General features: G+C 35.6%; 1 protein-coding gene across 1 annotated transcript in view; it reads left to right on the top strand.

Moving 5' to 3' along the window:
* Positions 1 to 21,390, top strand: part of LOC107038011 (transcription factor EC) — an 88,680-nt gene that overhangs the window by 48,315 nt on the left and 18,975 nt on the right. The window contains exon 4 of the mRNA XM_015256874.2: positions 19,772 to 19,961. Coding sequence (XP_015112360.1) covers positions 19,772 to 19,961 — 190 coding nt within the window. The remainder of the gene's footprint in view (positions 1 to 19,771; positions 19,962 to 21,390) is intronic.

Here is a 21,390-nt window from a genome sequence, read left to right as displayed (position 1 = left end):
GGCCATCGGTAAATTAAAAAAAAAAAAATATTTGTACCTGAATTTCCCTGATTTCTATATTCATTTGTTAGAAATACACTATTAAAATTTCATTGCGGAAATTGAACATCACATCCAACTGAATTTTCAGCGGATTGAAAACTCAGGGAAATTGTTGCTTGACTTTTCTAATTATTTAATAATTTTCATTATCACGTGGACCTGAAAATTGCAATCATTGAATAGTCCAGAATTTAACTGATTTTTTCAATAAAAAAATACTCCAAAATTTCGTGTGAATGAGTGACTGGTAAAAGCTGCAAAATTTTTTATATGAAATTTCAGCGGAATTATAATTTGATAAGAGTTGATTACTAATTCTCCGGAGAGTGAAATTAAAATCAGTGCGTGCAAAAATCCTGACACTGCATTATTTTTTACCATCATCATGACAAAATGTAATCCTTCCATTAAATTCCATTACACTGTTAAAAATTTCTTGAAATTTCAGTTTATCAATGGTTTTAATATGAAAAATTTGATTTTTCATATTAAAAAACCATTGAATTTTCAAATTCATCGTGGAAATTGAACATCAAACATAATTGAATTTTCAATAAATTAAAAATTCAGAGAAGTTATTGCCTGAATTCTCAAAATTATCAAGGTTTTTCAGTGTCATATGGATCTGAAAATCGAGAATTACTTGAATATTCAAGAAATTAACTGATTTGTCAATGAAGAATTCTACAGAAATTTCATGTTACCTTATCGTTGTTAAAAATTTCGTTTTTTCCCTTGAAATTTCAAGTGTAATTTTCTAACAGTGTAGTCAACATTTAATTTAAAAATGACCTATGATAATTACAACAAGCCTTTCATCTCCGTGTATAATATAATACATTCTCCAGTCTTCTCAGTTCGACGAGTAGCCGTGGAATGAGCGATCATTCACAAGCAGTTCCCCTCCTTACGTAACAATACTCAAGTATCTGTCAGTCAGTTTATATTTTTCATTCCTCTCGGCTCCTCTCCCCCCACCCATTAGCCACTCCACCACGTTGTCTCTTCCCTCTACAGGCATCGTGGGTAATACCGAGCCTCCGCGTGTCCCTGTTACTGTACAGCCGTAAACACACGCTTCGAGGCCCGACTCCGTGACACACACGCTGGCTAGTCAACGACTGTTGGCCGATTCAATTACTCGTGTGCATCTGTCATTCTCCAGTTTTCTTCTCGCCAATTTCCTTTTACATATATTCTGCTCATCCTGAAGTCGTCAATGCCACCGAGGGCCGCCGCATTAACCCATTACAACGGAGCATTTCAGTGTTTTCAAGTGTTTAAAAAATACTGCGTCGTTTGAACATTGAAAAGTGCGCGAATTTATCTGTTTGGCAGCTTCGCTAGACGCTTCACGTCAACATTTTGGAGGTTGTGAATAAAAATAGCAGGATGGACCTCCGGAGTAATCATTCACTCTTCGATGACAGCTCCCTGCTGCAGGGAGAAGAAAAATCGAAAAGCCTGGCCTTTGGCGCGATTTCTTCATTGAAAATTGATTGATTTGATGGTACGAATTTTTTGAGTCGACGGCGAACAGTTCCACGTGTTCCAGGCTCACCTTGAAAGTGAATAATCTAAAGTCAACTTTGCATTGGAGCCGAACATTCGAAGTGAATGACTGTGAATGATTAATTATTTACAAGGGATTGAGATAAATATTTTGTTCGAGTTACGAATGGTAGAGTTGAATGTGACCAAATAAATATTCGTTAATACTTAACGAATGGTTCACTTGAAGGGTGAAAGTCGAGTCAAACAGGGCTTTTCAAATATGCCTTTGTTAACTATTAATGAATGAACATTTGGTGAGGCCGAATACACCCTACGCTTCAACCAAATCCATTTGTTAACAATAACTAATCCTTTCTATCAGTGCACCTTCAGGCAAAGAAAAAAAAAATCAATACGAGGAAAAATCCTGTTATTCAACTGTTGGGAAAAATCGAAAAACTTTGGCTCCATTTCATCATTGGAATTGATTGATTCTGTCCACGAATTTTCTGAGTTATCGCCTTCAGTACCACGTGTTCCAGTTTCACCTTGAAAATATAAAATCTAGAATCGAGTTTGCACTGGACCCGAACATTCGAAGGGTCAGGACACCCGTGGCCCGAGGAATTTCAAAGTTTCACCAGACTGTTATCTCGGGTTTGCCCGAGGACCTGTGAATAATCAATTATTTACAAGGGATTGAGATAAATATTTGTTCGAGCTCGACGGATCCACCTTCAGGCGAAGAAAAAAAAAGAATACGAGGAAAAATCCTGTTAATCGATTTTCGGGAAAAATCGAAAACCTTTGGCTCCATTTCATCATTGGAATTGATTGATTCTGTCCACGAATTTTCTGAGTTATCGCCTTCAGTACCACGTGTTCCAGTTTCACCTTGAAAATATAAAATCTAGAATCGAGTTTGCACTGGACCCGAACATTCGAAGGGTCAGGACACCCGTGGCCCGAGGAATTTCAAAGTTTCACCAGACTGTTATCTCGGGTTTGCCCGAGGACCTGTGAATAATCAATTATTTACAAGGGATTGAGATAAATATTTGTTCGAGCTCGACGGATCCACCTTCAGGCGAAGAAAAAAAAAGAATACGAGGAAAAATCCTGTTAATCGATTTTCGGGAAAAATCGAAAACCTTTGGCTCCATTTCATCATTGGAATTGATTGATTCTGTCCACGAATTTTCTGAGTTATCGCCTTCAGTACCACGTGTTCCAGTTTCACCTTGAAAATATAAAATCTAGAATCGAGTTTGCACTGGACCCGAACATTCGAAGGGTCAGGACACCCGTGGCCCGAGGAATTTCAAAGTTTCACCAGACTGTTATCTAGGGTTTGCCGGAGGACCTCTGAATGATCAATTATTTACGAGGGGTTGAGATAAATATTTGTTCGAGCTCGACGGATCCACCTTCAGGCGAAGAAAAAAAAAGAATACGAGGAAAAATCCTGTTAATCGATTTTCGGGAAAAATCGAAAACCTTTGGCTCCATTTCATCATTGGAATTGATTGATTCTGTCCACGAATTTTCTGAGTTATCGCCCAGCAGTACCACGTGTTCCAGTTTCACCTTGAAAATATAAAATCTAGAATCAAGTTTGCATTGGACCCGAAGATCCGAAGGGTGAGGACACCCATTGCCCGAGGAATTTCAAAGTTTCACCAGACTGTTATCTAGGGTTTGCCCGAGGACCTGTGAATGATCAATTATTTACAAGGGATTGAGATAAATATTTGTTCGAGCTCGGCGAATCCACCTTCAGGCGAAGGAAAAAAAAAACTTTTAAAACACAAAGAAAAATTGTGTTAGCATCTACTGATAAGGTGTATTGTTAAGGTTGAAATAATTATGACACTCGAAGGCAGAAGAACAAACTGACTCTTGATAACTCGACAAGTGTAAATGCCTTTTATTTCGTCAGTTTCCCCCCTCTCGGTCACCTCTAAGACGGATTATTAGGTAACCACTAGCCTTGGTATCATGGTTTTAATCGTCTGGTGATACTTGTGAAGTTGTCGGTGAACAGTGAAGAATAATAAGGTACAAGGAGTTATTTCGAGGATACACAGGGGAGGGAAAAAAATCAGTGGTACGAAGGAAGGAAGGACACTGAATGAAACGATCGAGGGAGAGGGCAGAGCGCACAGTGCTGAGTAAACGACTGAGACACTACGTTTGAAGGATAAAAAGGCGTAAAAGAGGGGAAAAAATACATAGCCCCAGGCAAGAGGCAAAATGAATTCGTTTGCCTCAGGAATGGTACTGACACTGTGAAACGCCTCATGTCGATTGCGCCGACCTGGTTACGACGAGGCCCTGAAAACTGGAGCGAAAAATATTTTCCTCTGGATATTTGGATTTTTCGATTTTAAAGTTATTGGCGAAGATTCGGGAGATACTTGTGCTGACGAACGACGTGAATAAGAAGTGACTCCGGGTGTTTTTACATTTTTTTTTCTTTCGAATAAAAAAATATAGAGCATGTAGCAAGTGGCAGTGATTTCGATCCCGCAGAATTCAAACGTGTCCTGAATTTTACATATGTGAATCCGTCCTCTTGCGGGAGCCAAGACACTCAGTGGTTTATATTGTGACCATTCGACCATTCGACCGTAAGAGTAAACTCGTCGCGACGAGTGCTGGAGAGACATTTCTTCGTGTTTTCTCTTATTTACGAGCTGGTTGAGGCACTGGATTTTTTGGAATCACCTGACAGCTGAGGGAAAATGTGGATGGATGACGGGGAGGGAAGAGCGAGAATAATATAGTGTTTTTTTTTTGGACGAACAGTGCAAATGGATGGACGTAATTGATGATGTTTCGTCGTGTTGGGATAGTGTGCCGTTTGTTTGGATTATAATTACAAATCGTAACTGGATAAACAGATAAAAATGCCGGTGTTCAACATTATTGCCAGACGATGCAAGGTGAGTCTCTGTCGCGTGCAAGACTGGCACTTGTTTCTGGAATTGTTGGCCGTTGGGTAATTAATTGACACTGCGAGTGCCGCGTGGTGGGTGAATGATGATTGTCGTTTTACTTGGTTGAATTGTGTGATGAACACTTGCGTTTTTTCCTTGAGGCTTATCCGGGAAATCGATAAATTTTAATCGATAAGTTGTTGACATTTCTCGGATTCCTTTTTTTCGAGTCAACATCCTCTTTCACTTGGTCGCTTCTGATGCCGCGTCTAGACACGGTAGGTCCCGCGAGGCGTCAGTGATAAGGCAAAGGCTCTTATCGTGATTCTGGAGGCCCAGTTTTTTTTTCGAAACCTCTCGCTTCGGTGTGTGGGGGCTTATCTGCGCACGTCGCTGCTCGACTCGACTAATTTTTTTGCATTTGGCTTTGAGGTGATTCTAGCCCTCTTGATAAACATCAAATGGTTATTCAGCTTCGGTGTAATGTAGTTTTAGTCTGATTTATGGTATTTTGTGATAATTTGTTGGAGTTCAGGTTTGGGATTTATTTCAGGCTAGTCTATGGATATTTTGCAATGATTATTGCTCGAATTCTAGAGGATTACAGGGGTAGCCATATCCATAAATTATAATTATCATTTTTTAATTTTAATTATTGCAGTAATCATCGAGTTAAATATTCAAATTACGAATTATTTGTTAATTAGTAGGTTAGGTAGGATGATGGAAAATTATTTTGATAATCGAAAATCCCTTATGAGAAATTTAGTGTTATTTTATTAATTTTTTTATTTATTTAAAGAAAAATTTACAGTTCTATATCATAAAATATTTAATTCATCATCAATTGAAAATTTAGATTATCAATTATTTTACTATTTTTTATTTTACTATTTTGATTAGTATATTCACAATTTTATGGAAAAATCGATCTCTTGAAGTTCCAATAATTTCACAGTGGAGTGGAATTTTAACCCCTCACGTACGGGGCCTTTCTGATACCAAGTCTACCACACGCTCAATACTCTTCGCATCCCACATTTTCTGATGAATGAAAAATTATAAATAAAATATATAATTGAAGCTACAGTATTCACCTTCCCAATGGTATTAGTCCGATTGTATTATCGGCCATAGTTTCGGAAATATTCAATTTTGAAAAGAGCCGTGCGTTTTTGCATGGGTCGGTATGACATACCGAGCCCGTACGTGAGAGGTTAATCCGAAATATTCACGTTTTGATTTAAAATCCAAATAACTTGGGAATTCTCTGTCTTCCTTCTGCCCAAAAATTAGTAATTGCACTGAATTTACCTTAAAATTTGATATTTCATTTTTTTCCCCATCCCGGTAGCTTGGCGCAGTGGGTAAGTTCGTTGCCTCACATGCGAAAGGTCGAGTTCAAAACCTGGCCGGATAGAATAGTGCGATCTAACCATTTAAAGTCTTGATCATCATCGCAATATACCCTAACCGGGTCGAAGCGATGTAAAATAACCCAAAAAAAACTTTCCCCCCTAAATCGACTCCAATTCTAAAATTGAAATTTTAAAATTCTCTTCACAAAACATTCCACGACATTTCATTTTTTTTTATAACAACGAAGGATTCTTCACATTTCTCCCCTTATTTGTTCAGACTTTGACGTCACGGTATATTCTGCTTCTTCATTATTGTTCAACGACAATGTTCGCCGGGCGTTAGGGAAATTCGCGTGTTTGCGTAGGGAAATGTGATTCATTCATGAGCCGGAATTATTCAGAGGTGATTAATTACATAATTTAGTTTTTGAGTGTTTTCTTTTGCCGGGTTGATGTGATAATAATGAACGTTTACGTCGCTGTCTCAATTCACTCACGTGTAAAAGTGAAAATTGACCGTAAGGATTGAGTCATCAGTTCGTTCAACCAAGCGCAATGAATTTGTGTTTTTTCACTTTCTAACGGATTACTGTTTTGAGTTTATTTTTATCCCGAAATGTTGAACAACGAGTAATCGTTACGATTCAGCAGCGCCGGATGCACGCAGGGCATTTAAACATGTCTACGTAAGCCACATTGACGCAATAAGAGAGAGACGGGGATATTCAGAGTATGACAAGAATCGTGGTAAAACGAGTTGGTAATGGTTCACATGAATGGAGTTAGTTAAAAATAATTTTCCACGCAAAATTCATGCGGAAATCGCCTCAGATTTCAGACGCATTTTCTTGAAATGTTGGTGGAACTGCACTGGGGAAAAAATTACTTTTGCTAAAATCACTTTTGCGGAATTATTTTCTTGGGAGAAAATTTTGTTATTTAGGAGCGTATTTCTCCAGGAGGTCCATGTCCATCTCTAAATATTATCATTATGTTGAATTATGAGATGATTATGCTGCATATACTCTTGAATGAAGAGCTTCCATTATTTTTTAATTTTTTCAAATTTGAAATTTTCATTCGTAAAATAATTTGGAATAATTCTAGTTATTAATAATGTTAATAATTATTCGTAATTATTATCATTTTTAATTATTGTATATTTATGATTTATTATTCCTATTCAATTTTTTATTAGTATTTATTTTATTTAATATGGTAATAATTGTCAATGGAGTTCATTCAAGGTCATGCATAGCATTATCATTTAATAACTCAACATAATTGAAATACGCTCCTAAAAAAATCAATTCTTCTCCCACGAAAGTAATTTTTTGGCAAAAGTAAATTTTTTTTCTCAGTGAAAATTCGGTAATTTTCAGAATTCCAACTTCTTTAGTATAAAAAAAAAAAATCAACAATTTACTGGAATTTTTAGCCAAAACATGAATGTTTAATACCAAATTACCGCCAATTTTTGATTAATTAAGAATTTAACAAAATACTTCACTGAATTTTCCTTATTTATTGGTAATTTTTAGCGCCCTTTAGTTCCACTGAAATTTCAAGGCATTCCGTCATTGAAAATTCACAATTTCATGAAAAAATCAATGAGAACTAAATTCCAGTTCAATTATTCCCTGAAAATTAATAGAAATCAGAAAAAAAATTTCAATTAGTTGGGAATTTATCATAATTCAGTCCCGAATATTCATGATTTAATTTTAAATTAAAAAAGATCGAAAAATTCTCATCTCAATGCCGTTCAAAAATTAAGACTTTCCCTGAATTGTCACTGAAATCTGAAATTTCATAATTTTTCCCCTTTAAATTTTATTCAATGCACGGAATTTCAATTTTTTTCTAACACTGCATTATCGAAGACAGACAAAAAAATATTTTCCCGTGATCCACAGGAAAAACCGCAGATTTTTCTTCCTCCACAAAATACCCCAACAAAAATTTCGGTGGCAGTCTGAACTGTTCTTTATTTAGAAATTCTCCCTGGATCCCAATAAATCCTTTGATACGCATTTCGCCAACAAATCAGGGGAGTTCCAATGAAGTATCTACTACGTGACCCAGTAAATGGAGCTGATATCTCATAGTATATCGATAAGGATTCCTTTTTTCCCCGGGCCCGATTACAATTCCGATAAACCACCCATTGAATTTGTTTTTGTATACTCAGCGATTCAGTTTAACATTCGTAATATCGTTGTTTGAATTTTAAAAAAACATGTTTCGATTTCGGTATCTACAAATCACGGGATATTATCTGATTCAATACGATTTCATTACCAATATTTACCCACTGACTTTTACGATTTTTACTCGCAAATTCAATAGCCGCGGAATAAAAAACATTATTATTACCAGAGCGGAACAGTTTCGATTGGAAATCACCGTCGAGACACGTCTGGAGTGGCATTTGATGATTAAATAAACATCAATAACTCAATATTTTCCGTGGAGTGAGGCATTTAAAAAATGCTAAAAAAACCTCGAAACCAATCGAAGCTCACATATTTACTCAACATGATGTAATTGAGCTCTCGTCAAACGGAAAATACATTCAATGTACTCCAATTTTTTCATACTTCCCAGCTGCAAATTATCGCACGTGTCCCTATAAATAGAGGAGGATGAGGGAATGTCGATGCTTTTGACTTTTTTTTCACATTTATAACCGGTGAATGAATAAATTAATTGAATCCAGCCTACGCGCAGAGGAATGAAAATGTCCGGGATATGGAAAAATTATTCCGTTTTCTGATTAGATCGGTCTTTCAGCATCAGTCTGTTACAAAATAATTGAAATTTTTGTGGATAATTTAGCAGTTGTGTGCGCAGTGAATGAAATTTTAGAAAGTATGCATTTTTCAATTGCCGGGAGACGGAAATTTTTCGTTTCACGTGGATTTGCAAGCAAAATATGAATAATCAGTTCAAAATTCTAGAACATTTTTACCAGAATTTTCCCGATTTCTAGTCTTTTTTGTGAAATAATTCAACTGTAAATCATAATTTTCACTGATTGTTTAATTAAGTTGGAATTTTTTAATTATGAAATTCCCGGGGATTCAATCAAAAAATGAATATTCAGTACCAAATTATGAATTTTCAATTGATTAAAAATTCAAAAATGTATTTTCCGGAATTTTACAGATTTCTCACCATTTTCAGGGAATAATTGAACTATAAATTGCAGTTTTCATTGATTTTTTAATTGAATTGTGAATTTTTGATTATGAAATGCCCTTAAATTTCAGGGGAACCGTCACTTGATAAAAATTTCCAAGTTGTGTATACTGTTGAGGACAAATTGAAGATCTATGACACTCATTCACTGTCAGGAGATTTAAGGAGAAAACTATCATAAAATTGCAAATTTCCGTGAAACTTCAAAGAAATTCCAATTGACGTGAATTTATAATTAAAAAAAAAAACATATTCTGGACTAAATTACGCTGAATTTGCAATTGATTGATAATTCTAAAGTATCTTCACCTAAGATTTACCGATTTCAAAGAACTTTAATGAAATAATTGAACTTCAAATGCCGTTTTCATTTTTCTTATCGAATTGTGAATTTTAAATGTCGGAATTCCTCGAGATTTCTGTTAAATTTTTCTGGAATGCATCAACAAAATTCCGACTCTCGTATCACCCAACATGTCAATGACATAAGCAACGCCTGACATGACACATCCACCGACATAATCGCAATTGTACAATCCAATAATTGTTGAATGCAGCGAGTGACTTCAAGGGTGCAGATATCAACCCGCCGAAGGTCTCCCAACATTTGAATTCATTCGTTCCTCTATTGCCTCCACCTTCTCTCTCCCTCGGTGTTATCACCACACCGAGATCTCTGACAGATTGTGATGCGGAAAAACGATAGGATTGTTCCTTCACTCGAGAGGAAAACACTGCAAGGGCGTAACCACTCGAGCAGAATCACTCGTACTTTGACAATGAAAAGGTGACGCGTGCGGAGGGAATGCATGAATGTGATTCAACATGCGAAAGAATATGTCCTACGATTTCCGCAAAATCTGATAGAAAATCACATGCAGATTTCACCAATTTTCATTTTTCATTCTTCACAGGGCAATAATAATTTTGAATAATGTAAGACTTCTCTAATGTAAGACTTCTCTAACGGAGAATTGAATTTCATTATCATACGTAAAATTTTATTCTTCAACATTCTATCCCTATTGAATTTCAAGACAAAAATGCGAAAGAATTGAAGAAAAACAGAATTTGATTTCGTACGTGTGAAATGCACGGAAATATTCAGTAAAAATTACGGAACAATTCACGTAATCCGCAATGGGGAATCGTTATCCGGTGATTTTTATAGGAATAGAGGAGAAGAAATCTGAAACGTTCAGTTAATTTTCAGGTTCATCACCGAACAAAGTACGAAATTGTCACGTAATTTTTCCCGAAGAAGTAAAATCTTATAGAAACTTGCCGACTTATTATGGCTCCAAAATAAAAAATTCTTGAACGTTCAACAATTTTTATGAAACTGGTGAGTTATTTCTACGTTCCGTTCCGTAAAATTTCTCAATCATTGAAGAAAAATTACGGAATGACTTGTTGTCCCCACAGCGGTGAGTCATCAGACGGGTGGTTAATTTTTACGGAACAAATCATAGAATTTACGTGGCGATTCGTGAAATTTCAGTTCCGACTCACACTTTTTATTGACTTTTACTTCGCTCGCGGATTACGTTTCGAGACGTAATTTTTACGTTTTTCCTGGTAATTTTTATTGAATTTTTCTCACCATGTGAGGGACAAATTGTAACACAATTTTCCCTCCGTGAATATCAAGAATTCAATTATTGAATGTCGATATAAACTCACAACTGATGAAAAAGTGTCTTTCATTGAATTACAATTTCCAGTAATTCACCTCTCATACTGTAAAATTTTCCGCGATTTTCTAGACATTTTTTATCCAACTTTTCTCTCTCCATATTTACGTAAAGACGTCCAGCTGTAGTGATGAAACTTGCGCATCTCATGATAATAAATAAGAGATACAGCCCAATAAATTCATCGTTTCTGAAATGCGAATTCTTGGAAATATTTTCCTCCGACAAGGTAATGCCATCGCTTATTAGTCCAACAATGCACCATTCCCGTCACGTTTTTATTACCCACCCACCTCTTTTCATCACTACCAACTAATATTGACATTCAATCCACTCGAGCCAAAGGAATAATAATACCGTAACATATGTCTTCAGAACACGCCTTTCGCACTTGTTTTAATAATAGACCCGGCAGTTCTAATAACATCTAGCTCCAATAAAATCAACATTACCATAATACTCTGCTAAACGGCTTACCGTTCAGTACTCCCAGCTATTAAAACAAGTCCTTTTAAATTTTCAATACATTATAATCCGTAAAATAAATCTCATGTGGAGCACAATTTTAACTGAAAATTCTCCAAAAATCGAAAAGAATCGATATTAAGGGGTAACAGAAGGCCACCGTTTCCTCGAAATTTTTAAACAAATTTCCTGCTCAAAGTTGGTAATATTTTCGTCATCCAAAGCACATTCCCCTGCTAGTGGTTGTTCCCTAGATCTTCATCATTCCTTCCTGGAGAGTAACGTGCTTTGATTTGTAAAAATATCGATAACTTTCGGTCGGGAATTTGTTCAAAAATTTGGAAAATTAACGGCATTCTACCCCTTAAGGAAGATGATTGAAAAACTAAAGTAACTAGTATATCTGTATTATGGAGTCAAATTCTGTTTCAATCTAGAAGAAATGGTCAATTTGAAATATAGAGTAGTCGTACATAAAAAATCGAATTTTGGTGGATTTTCTAGATGGATAAGAATTTTTTTTAAACCATTTTATTAGGAATTGCACTTTTAGAAAAGAATTGAAATTTCGGAGAAATTTTTCCCCTGCATAAGTCACTCTTACTCGACGAAACATAAAATTGACATTCACGATTAGAGTTTACCCCAAAAATCCATCCAAAAAAGCTAAATATCAGTAGCAATCTCAACACCCATGTCCCATCCATCCATCCCATCCCATCCCCACCCCTTCCACCAATCCCCCAACAAATTGAATCTAGCTTTTTTTTTTTTTTTTTTTTTTTTTTTTTTTTTTTTTTTTTTTTTTTTTTTTTTTTTTTTTTTTTTTTTTTTTTTTTTTTTTTTTTTTTTTTTTTTTTTTTTTTTTTTTTTTTTTTTTTTTNGTACACGGTACCGCATTCGCACTTCTATAGAACATAGAAGTAGCATGGGGAAACCACAGAAAACCCATGCCGGTACAGGCGGTTCCTCTATTAGCAACCTCCCGCTCGCCGGAGCCTTCCGTTGAAAAATTCGGTTCCACGGGGAATCGAACTCACAACCTTTCGCACACTAGACTTGCGTCTAATCCACTCGGTCACCGACGCCGGTCATTGAATCTAATCTCGAGCGAAAAATCCCGAAACTGCTGATAAAACCCACCTAAAACGCTCTCATTTTTTTTGACACGTAAGCGGCGTTAATTAACGCTTACACGATTTCATCCTGCCGTTCACGTTATGTCTGCACATGTGTACAATGTCGTTAATGTTTTATATCGTCAGCTATCACCGTCGTCTAAAGAGCTAACGGGCGATCAAAAAGTCCGTTGACAATTTATTTAAATCTGTCCCTCTCGTTTCCATTCTTCTATTTTTGCTCCATTAATCGTGAAAAAAAAAATACTCATCCACACTTTTGTTGATTCGAAAAATAAATAGAGGAAAATAGCTCTTGTCCCCTCGCCCCTCCGCCCCGCTCCCCCGCCGGGACATGCATCAGACTGGAATTTCAAAAATCACGCGGTCAGCGACAATACCCTGACACTCGTGAATGTGAAACTGTTGAATTGCATTCGGAGATTATTTTCCCTTCTCATAACTGCACGTGAATGGAGTACAGTTGGAAATACCTTGCTACCACGTATTATGGATATGTGCATTGATACCGCTTGGGTTTATGTACACCGGATGGAAGACTACCGGCCGGATGTCTCGTAACTAGTGTGATTAATTAAAGTCCGTCGTTTTCTATTCCTCCGAGTATTATTTTTTTTCTGTTCTCCTCGTCGTTTTTTCCAGGGTTTGCATTCAGTGTTGCTGTACTCGATTGCATGCAATTACCGTCTGGACCGTTTGCTGCGCAATTAGGGAATACAATTGCTTCCTCTGGCTGGATGAGTCCATTGTGGGTACTTAAAATTGTGAGGCTTTTTTACAGAATTTTTCGGATGGGGATTGAATTCGGTGGAGCTGTGATTTCCTCGGGGTTTCGGGGGATTTTGAGTTGCGTTGGGAAATTGAGAAATTGAAAAGTGAAACGTGTTGGTGTTTTGTTTGGGGTTTTAGCGAATTTTCAGGTTTGTTTTGGGGAAATATTTCGGCGAATTTTTTTTTCAAATAAACATATCTTGCATGTTTTTTTATCGGATAGTTTTTTTAATTTAAGCATTCAAACCATATGGTTTATTCTGTTTAAAAAATACAAAAATATTTTGACATGTTTTCGGAAGTTATTTTAACGCTTTACTTATGCCAATCGATTGGTGACTCTTCTATCGTATTTTTTATTTTCAGGGGATACAGGGAGATATTACAAAGTGCATTTGATAATTTAGTAAAGAAAAAGTGGAGCACATCGATAATTATCTTCAGTCCTCCAAATCCTTCAGTTTTTTTTTCGAAAAATAATTCCTTATAATGAATAAAATCAGCAGTTAGTCGGGCCTTTCTTGAAATTGTTTAGAGGTATTCGTTAGATTGACTCTTTCATCCCATTCTTTACTATATTTCATTCCTTGAGACAATATTCTGAAGTGCATTACATAATTTATAAACGAAAAACAGCGACTTTATGATTTTTTTCTCAAGTTTTTCTGATTTGTTTAGCTCGTTTATAAAACATCTCAGTTTTATAAAATCCTCAACTTTTTTAATTACATCTTTTATATTTTTTCGATATCAAGAGATATGTCAAAAGGCATTCGAAGATTTACGAACAAAAAATAGCGACAGTATGATTTTTTTCTTAAGTTTTGCTGATTTTATTAGCTCATTTATAAAATATCCCAGTTTTAACAACTCTCCACTAAAATTTCACCCTTCATTTAGTTTTCAATTAAAATTCCCCCGACAAACTCTTTATTTTCCATCTAAACTGTCACACTTCCCCAGCAAATGTCTGAAGAGACATCCCAGCTGTGTCGTTATAATTCATAAAATCGGCTGTCGTGTTTTACGTCAGCGGGAAGGTGTCACACATTACATCGAGTGATAAAAATTTACGACTATTATATTGCCAGTCTCCTCGACAGCGTGCATCTGTTGTCAGTCACCCGCATCCCCGTAATCACACGGAATATTGGTGCAAAACTTTGTAATTAAACATTGTAGAAACACACCATGTATCATGCAATCTATTGTTTGTATTCCACAATGATCGTAAAACATTAGTTCTCTTCTTTTTTTTAACTCATGAATCAATATTTATGAGAGCCCGAGGGGCATAATATCGCGTCCCTTAATCTCCGGTAAATTTATTCCTCTCGTGAATTCAGGAATACATTCAGTGCAACCTTGAACGACATATGAGAACGAATATAGTCTAACGTAAATGGCAGATTCGCGGAGTGGATGGAGATTGCAATCCGTTTCCTTGGATTCGTTGCACGGAGAGAAAAATTCAATAAAAATTACCAGAAAACAAACGTATAAATTAAGTTTCGAAACGTAATCCGCCGGCGAAGTTAAATTCAATAAAAAGTGTGAGTCGGAACTGAAATTGTGCGAATCGCCACGTAAATTCTACGATTTGTTCCGTCAAAATTAACCATCCGTCTGATGACTCACCGCTGTGGGGACAACAAGTCATTCCGTAATTTCTCCCCAACGATTGAGAAATTTTACGGAACGGAATGTAGAAATAACTCACTAGCTTCGTAAAAATTGTTGCACGTTCAAGAATTTTTGATTTTGGAGGCATAATAAATCGACAAATTTCTGTAAGATTTTACTTCTTCGGGAAAAATTATGTGACGAGTTCGTACTTTTTCGGTGGTGAACCTGAAAATTCACTGAGCGTTTCAGATTTCTTCTCTTTCATTCCCATAAGAATTGCCGGAAAACGATTTCCCATTGCAGATTACGTGAATTTTTCCGTAATTTGTACTCAATATTTCTCTCCGTATTTCTATAACATTTTACTATTATTATTATCATTATTATTCTTATTATTACAGGTGTATATATACACTACTGTATATCGCCACCGTCCTTCTAACGGCAAATATTATTAAAAACTATCATTATATTTTCCTGAAAAGAATTCTTATTATTTCAAATAATTGATTTTTCAGTTTTATAACTATAACATTTTACTATTATTATTATCATTATTATTCTTATTATTACAGGTGTATATATACACTACTGTATATCGCCACCGTCCTTCTAACGGCAAATATTATTAAAAACTATCATTATATTTTCCTGAAAAGAATTCTTATTATTTCAAATAATTGATTTTTCACTGGTCGGTCTAGCGCACCAGTGGTTGAGATTTTTACCTGGTCAGGCGAAGACTCGAGTAGTAATGTACTCCATGCGCTCGGACATGTGCAACACACTTCCTACTCCTTGAGTTATCCGCGGACTATAAAATAAAGAATAACGAAGGACGTTTTACATAATGGGGGGATTTGTATTATGACAAAAATGAGAGGATTAGAGAACTAAAAAGTATGGGCAACCGGATGTTAGCTCTCATTGTTATACAAGGAGATGAATATGTAGCTGAAATTGCAGCGGTGCGGATGGTGAATGCGTGGCGAAACACGTGTTCGGGCTTTTTAATCCGCGGATGCGTGGAATTTAAGGGACAAAGGATAGATTCTCCTCTTTCATTGCAGAAAATTTATCGCACTGGTGGAGGATTTTCGAGAAAATTCGGGAAATAAGGCGGAGAACAATGGATTTCACGGAATTTTTAGTTCATTTTTGCAGAAGATTTTGTAGTTAAAGGAGCAATATACACATTTCTGACTTTTTGAGACATTGATTACGATAATTTTTCATTCTTGTAAAGTACACGGAGAAAAAATACTAAACGAGTCAAGTAATCATGTGAATTCGATTTTCAGTACTTTTTCATCCTAAACCCAGAAAAATTATTTATTCAAATCAAATAAATAAATTTATTTAAATGACACCAAATAAATTTTTTTTTCAAATTCAATAAACAATTTTATTGAAAGGTTTGTCTATATCAAATAAATGTTTCTTTACTATTAATAAATCTTTATTTGGATCAAATAAATTTTTTGATTCAGAGACCGTGAAGTATTGCTCAATATTGCTTATAATTTTTCTGTAATTGAAAATTTATGGAAAGTTGACTAGTAATTTTCCGGAGAGTGACATTGAATTCGTTTTTACGTGCAAAAAATTGTGAAATTTCACCTCAATTCGAATACGCGAACTGTCACCAAAAACATGAAGATTCAGTACCAAATTACCCTCTATTTTCGTTTAACTGACAATTTAAGGATATATTTACCTGAATCATCCTGATTTTTATCAATTTTTACAAAATAATTCAGCGGAAATCTACAATTTCCATTAATATCTCTTGAAATTTGAAATTTTCAATGACGAAATTCCTTGAAATTTCAGCCAAAAATTTTCCAGTTTTGTAATTCTTCCTCCACCGAGAGAAAAATGAAACAATTAAATCAACTAAAACTATTCATTTCAAATCATTCTATTCATCCCAACAAATGTTAGTCAAGAATTAATGAATTTATATATTTATTTCGATAAAAATCATACAATCACATGAAAGATGTGAAATCTCTCTCAGAATTAAATAACCAACGAATATTCCTTGATTTATAATAAAATGAAATATTTTAAATTTCATTCAAATGATAAAAAGACCACCTGTACTGCCCCATGCATTTAATATTTTTAATCCACCGATTTTTCCCCTGAAACCCTGGGTAATGAGCACGTGAGTGCACACTTCCGCCGATTGAGAAGAAAAAAATCCTTGGCAATTTTTCAAGATCACAATCATTACGTCTTTTCATTCATAAAATCCAACTTCCGTTTTGATAGGATATTATTCTCCTCCCGCGTCATCCTCAACACTTCCGCGACATACTGACCACCTCGGTGTCATCATAGAGCCGGAGCCGAACAATCCCCCCACCCTGGATTGATAAAACGAACATTTCTCGTCTGTATCCCTCATCTGTATTCAATGTCTGCAACAACTCGGCACACGCCAGTGGGACAAGCCGGAGCCCCTCATGCTTATTATTGTTTACGTAATGGTTACGCAACACGTATATAATCCACTCTCCCCCGCGTTTCGCCCCCTTGCACACCCAGACGCGTGCGTTTATGATCACAAGAGTTATTTCGTGTTTTTTTGCAACATTGTCTAGTCTGCGGGCGGTAAAATTCATGAGAGACGTCTCGTTTTTTTTTAATCGATTGCATGACTCTTAGATGATTTATTTTCATTTTTTAGATTTTGCAGAAATGTACAGAGAAAGAATTGTTTTGATTTTCAGGGACATGTTACTGATTTTCAAGAATTCATCGAATGAATGTTTCGAACGGGCGATACTTCCGAGATTTCAGATTTCCCTGAAATTTCACTAAAATTTACAAATTTTAGTCTCAGGAATATTTAAATCTACCAAATTACGTGAATTTTCAATCATAATCTGAATAGTTTAGGCCAAATTACTAAATATTTCAACTAAAATTCACAGTTTCCACACGGAGAGAAATATTGTGTAAAAACTACGGAACAATTCGCGTAATCCGCAATTTTTATAGGAATGGAAGAGGATAAACCTGAAAAATTGTCACGTAATTTTTCTCGAAGAAGTAAAATCTTACAGAAACGTGCCGACTTATTATGCCTCAAAAATCAAAATTTCTTGAACGTTCAATAATTTTTATGAAGCTGATGAGTTATTTCTACGTTACGTTCCGTAAAATTTCTCAATCGTTGGGGAAAAATTACGGAACGACTTGTTGTCCCCACAGCGGTGAGTCATCGGACAGCTGGATAATTTTTACGGAACAAATCGTAGAATTTACGTGGCGATTCGTACAATTTCACATCCAGCGAATACTTTTTATTGAATTTTACTTCGCTGGCGGATTATGTTTCAAAACGTAATTTTTATGTTTTTTTCTGGTAATTTTTATTAAACCTTTCTTTCCGTGCAATAACATTTCCACAAAACTTCAAGTTTCCACTAAAAAAATTGCCTGAAATTTCAGTCCAAAAATATTCAAATGTCTTTAAATACTCATTCTCCATTTTTTAGACAGCAAAAACTCGAAGATATTTCATTCTCCACCTCATTCATTCTCCATAATATTCTACAAAACCTAAAATAAACCGAAAAATCAAACATTTTCTCTACTCAAAAAATATAAAAAATCCCCGGACATCCCCCCGCCCTCGATCCTCCTAACAATCATCCTCCACAGGATGAAACTAACGAGGTCACGGCTGTCTGGGTCTGTTGCCTCTGAATTCCAACAAATACTGTCCTCGAACGGTTCTCCACTGTCTCCATCCTCACCCCTTTATCGTTGCCAAGAAATCTCCAAGCAATTCACGGAATTTTCCAGCTTCATTCGACTCCATATTTATTCCATTAAATTTGGATACCAAATAACCACCTCCTCCCTCCGGTGAGTTACCCCGTTCAATAAACAACCCGAAGTATTTGAATATTTCGTCGAGGTTATTCGCGCAATTTAAAATACACAGTTGGCATCATCCATTGAGGCACGATATTATGTTTCTGAAGGTGAATTAATGGCGACTGGAGCTGTACTGGACTTCTTGGTATTAAGATGAGTTTTGTATTTGCACCGGCTCCTGGAAGCCGTTGCAGAGAGTGGCTCAAGGCAAAAGCGTGATTTAATGCCTCGTCTCAGTCGTTCACTGGGGTAGGGGGGGGGGATTTATTAACGACAGGACGTTCATTCCTAGCAATAAGGCGCCATTTTGCAAACACTCATATAGCTATGGGCACAATGTTATATTGACAGCACCCGCACCGAGTGGAGATGGGAAAATGAGGAGGACGGAGCTCTCGAGCGAGACGCGATAAATCGTTAAGTAGCTTCAAGGCGTTAATATCGATAACGTCTCTGATGCATTCGCTGCATATTAAATTGACATTGCATTCTAATCAGCGCAAACTGCTGTTTAATAAGGTGCTGTTATCTTGGATCGATCGCGTTGACAGAATGCGACGAAAGGGTTTTAATTTTATTGCTGTTACGTGCACGGAGAGAAATTTTTGATAATAATTATGATAGAAATTTTATCCTGACGCATAATAAATTTTTCCCTTCCAGTCCAATAATTTTTATGGAGATAACGATGAAAATTCTAGAACGGTTGGTAAATTTTACCCTATCGGTACAGTAATTTTTACTCTACCGGCACCGTATTTTTTATTTTTATCAGGATAAAATTTCTCTAACGTAGAATAAAATTTGATCGTCTTATATTAATTTTTACTAAATTTCGGGATAGAAATGAGGAAACGATGACTCGTGAGACACTTTTATAGAACGGCAGGATAATTTTTACCAAAAATTTCTCTCCGTGTACCTTCGATGAACTGTCGACCAAAATTGATCGGCAGATTATTTTTATTCATTCCGATATTTCACTGAGTATTTTCTTAACTGCGCTCGGGGCAACTGGGGCATTATCACAAGAGATTTATGGCGAATATTTAGGCGAGAAAAACTCGATTATTTCTCTCAGGAATTGGGGACAAACTACGAAACTTTCGTCAAGTTCGTTATTTAAAGGGGAGTTTTCTTTTCAGGCCGAAGATCTCCTGGACGATATTTTGTCGTTCGAAGCGGGATCGCTGGGAGGTGGGCTGAAGGAGGGCCAAGCGGGGAGTTTATCCAGCCTACCAGATCTTGAAATAAAACCTGAACCCCTCCTGCTCACTGATGCGGAGATTCATGCACTTGCCAAAGATCGTCAGAAGAAAGATAATCATAATATGAGTGAGTTTATAGTTTTATTCATTTGCACAATTAAGTGATGCATTAATGACTGAATTGATTAATTGATGAATTGAACAAAGTGATTGATATTTAATTAATTAATGTTATGCGTGGTTTTATTGAAAACATTACACTGTTGAAAAATAAGGGGGATTTCATGGGTTAGTAGTTATTTTCAGAAGGAACATTCAATTCGATTCGGTGGGAAAAAGTTAATGGTTCGGGTTTCAGGTAAATTCCGGTAGAAGAAATATGGATTTTTTATGAATAAATATGAATTTTTTTCATTTTTCCTATATTTTATTAGATAATTGAACAGAAAGTTACAGTTTTCATTGATTTTCTCATCAATTTCCCAACAATTGAATGAAATATGTGATGGTTTGAAAACGAGAGCTCTTGAAATTTCAATGGAACTGTCAATTTGAAAAATTCTGCTTGAAATGCAAAAAAAAATTCTGTCAAAAACTGACAGATGTTTTCTTTAAATTCTATAAAAATTATGAAAATTTTGAAAACTAAAAAAAATGAAAATTAGAAACTGAAAATGAAAATTTAAAAAAAATTCTATGGGGATACCATTTTTCTCAAAATTTTCAACCAAGAAAAATTGTTGTAACACAACAAAAAATTCCTTCATTTAAGAATGTTTCTCTCTACACTGTTAAAAATAGTTAGCTAAATTCTCTGGTGCACTTTTTGAAAATTTATATAATTTTTTAGTTTCACTGAAATTTCAAGGAATTGCGCAATTGAAATTTCAACATTCTAGAAAAATAAATGGAAGCTGTAGATTTGAGTCTAAATATTCCCTGAAAATTACGAAAAATCGTGAAAATTCAGATCAATATTTTCTTATATTTTTAGAACATTCATGTGTTGAAAATTCGAGTAAGTAGAGGAATTTTCATCTTCTAAAAAACTGCAAAATTCAGAATGTCATGGAATTTTCCGTGAAATTTGAAATTCCGTGATTTTTTTTCTCCTAAATCAACTTCAATGTCATTCTCCTAAAAAATACTACTCAACTGTCCCTGAAATTTCATTTTTTTTCTAACAGCATATGTAAAAAATCATGCAATAAGAGATGAGCCCCAAATTCCGTACAATTTTCCTTGAAACCACCAATTTGTAAACACGACAAAGGACCGTACTCTCGATTTTTCCGAAAAGCCGAGAACGCGCGAAAGCGATAAAGTTGGCAGAATGATAGGGCCGAAACTGGAATGAAGTGGAGCTCTGTGCTATTTCAAATGGAAGAAGAAGAAGTGGAAGGAGGGAGATAACGTTATGGAGGGAAAAGAGTAAAAATCAGACGTTCCGAATGTACGAGGGACAAAATAAAATTGTAATTTTGGCCAGCCATCTGCTCTCTGCTACCGTTTCTCCCTCCTTATTCTCGTTTATTTTATATCTTTTTTGTTTTTCC

This window comes from Diachasma alloeum, unplaced genomic scaffold, assembly GCF_001412515.2.
Source record: "Diachasma alloeum isolate Michigan unplaced genomic scaffold, Dall2.0 Dall_scaffold_00276, whole genome shotgun sequence".
In the NCBI taxonomy this organism is placed as follows: domain Eukaryota; kingdom Metazoa; phylum Arthropoda; class Insecta; order Hymenoptera; family Braconidae; genus Diachasma; species Diachasma alloeum.
This window is presented reverse-complemented; position numbering and strand designations above follow the sequence as displayed.